This window comes from Gymnoscopelus braueri (genome assembly GCF_963280865.1).
Source record: "Gymnoscopelus braueri genome assembly, chromosome: 4".
In the NCBI taxonomy this organism is placed as follows: Eukaryota; Metazoa; Chordata; class Actinopteri; order Myctophiformes; family Myctophidae; genus Gymnoscopelus; species Gymnoscopelus braueri.
In genome coordinates this window covers 8,114,762-8,116,513 of record NC_137605.1, presented here as the reverse complement: position 1 = coordinate 8,116,513, position 1,752 = coordinate 8,114,762, and the positions used below count along the sequence as shown (strand labels likewise).

The window sequence follows — 1,752 nt, the reverse complement described above, 5'->3', positions numbered from 1 at the left end:
TAGTTTACCAAGAAATTTGTAATATTTCATGAGGGTTGTACCTGGTTCCTAAATGCACTCCTGTGATCCGTTAGCAGCCTCTGTGGGGTCCTATACATTTGTAGACAAAATCGAGGATACACGGTGTAACTGCATCGGCATGCCCACTTGGTGAAATAGCCCACCATGATGCAAATGTATTGGTTGCCACCCTCTGTTGTTTTCAATTTCATTAGGTCCATGCCCACCTGCTCAAAAGGCTTCTTAACCTGAAAAAAAGACAACTAGACATCTGTATGATTGCTGGTAGCCCATCTTAGCATATTTAGATGTATGGCATTTTCAGTTGCACAACACTCACTGATATTGGCCGGTATTGGGTCTTCGCTTTTAAGCTTCCCCACTTGACCTGGCATTGTGCACCTGACATGGCAAATGATATGCACATTAATATATATCACAGGCCTTTGGTCAAGCACAAAAAGTAAGTGAAGGGGGATATACAATCACATGAGTGTTTGAATATAATTAATGCTTCAATTTGACATTGTTTTTCTAAGTAGGCCTGCATGTACAACTAATAAACTTGGATGACCAACCTGCAGCCCATATGCAGATGTCTTCCATTCCAGGCCAGTAATATCGGGTTATTACTGCGTGCTGGGTTTTGTCCACACCAGTGACACAGTGTGTACGTGTGTGTTAAAGTCAGGAGCTGTGTCTGTCAGTGTGTGGTTCTGCAGACTCCGTGTTGTTACTGGCGGGCTCCACGTTCCCAGAATGCTTTGCACCGTCTGCTTTGCTCATGTGATCTCTTCTCTCCTCGTTCAGACAGCTGACCAGCTGGACCACGTCCGGGTGCTGGAAGCGACCGTTGGTGGAATCAAAGAATTCCTGCAGTCTTCCAGGTGCTCCTTCTATCTGCTCGTACTCATGAGCTTGGAGGATCATCTCTAGAAGGTCAAACTGTTTCACCAACCTGGCCTCTGGACTGATCTGGTTTTCATACTCCTCCCATAGTCCATAAAGCTCCTGCTTAAGTCCATCCTGCAGCAGACTTGTTAGATGTGTCATTGCTTCCTGCTCCCGCCGGTGTTTCTCTGCTTTGCTGACATTGTCTACTGGAGTGATGTCTCCTACAATACACTCTGCCATGTCATGAACCAGAGCCAGCTTCATACACCTGTCCTTGTCCACAGCAGGGTCTGTGATGGTCAGAGCCATCAGGGCCATACGGTACATGTGGTCTGAAACACTCTCTGGTTCCTTTACCTTCCTGTACACCCATCCTGTCCTCGGGACCCTTTTGAGTTGTCCAATAAGTTTCATAAACTGCAGCATGTCTTTCATGCTGGAAGTGTCGTTGTCGTTGCTGCTGCTGCTGGACGCCGCCATTATAATGTGATGATGCAACAGACGCACATAGCAGACGTTGATTACGTCAGCCACATACGTCACCGGCTAGGAACCAATCAAAAGCATGCAGGGCCAGCTCGTATGGATTCTGAAATCCATAATGTATTTATAAAGTTTCGGGTCCATAGCCGAAATACAACTACAACTCTACAACTCTAGCCTAACTCTAAATCACCATGGCACCATGGACATTTTCATTAATGTTTCATTTTTGCCTCGGACATGCAACATAATCATCTTACCAAAAACACAGTGACCTAGCCCTAAATGTGTACTAATTCTATTCTAGTCTAGTCTATTCCAATAGTATGTCTGCATTAACTACTGAGCCACTTAACGACCAAAATAAAAATTCTT

At 45.0% G+C, this 1,752-nt stretch overlaps 1 protein-coding gene across 1 annotated transcript; it reads right to left on the bottom strand.

Moving 5' to 3' along the window:
* Positions 1 to 687: 687 nt before the first annotated feature.
* On the bottom strand, positions 688 to 1,333 carry LOC308083398 (5'-deoxynucleotidase HDDC2-like; the record flags this gene model as incomplete). The annotated part of the gene is made up of 1 exon (XM_080425715.1): positions 688 to 1,333. Exon 1 carries the CDS (start codon positions 1,327 to 1,329, stop codon positions 688 to 690), a length of 642 nt encoding a protein of 213 aa, XP_080281841.1. The 5' UTR covers positions 1,330 to 1,333.
* Between the last annotated feature and the right edge of the window lie 419 nt (positions 1,334 to 1,752).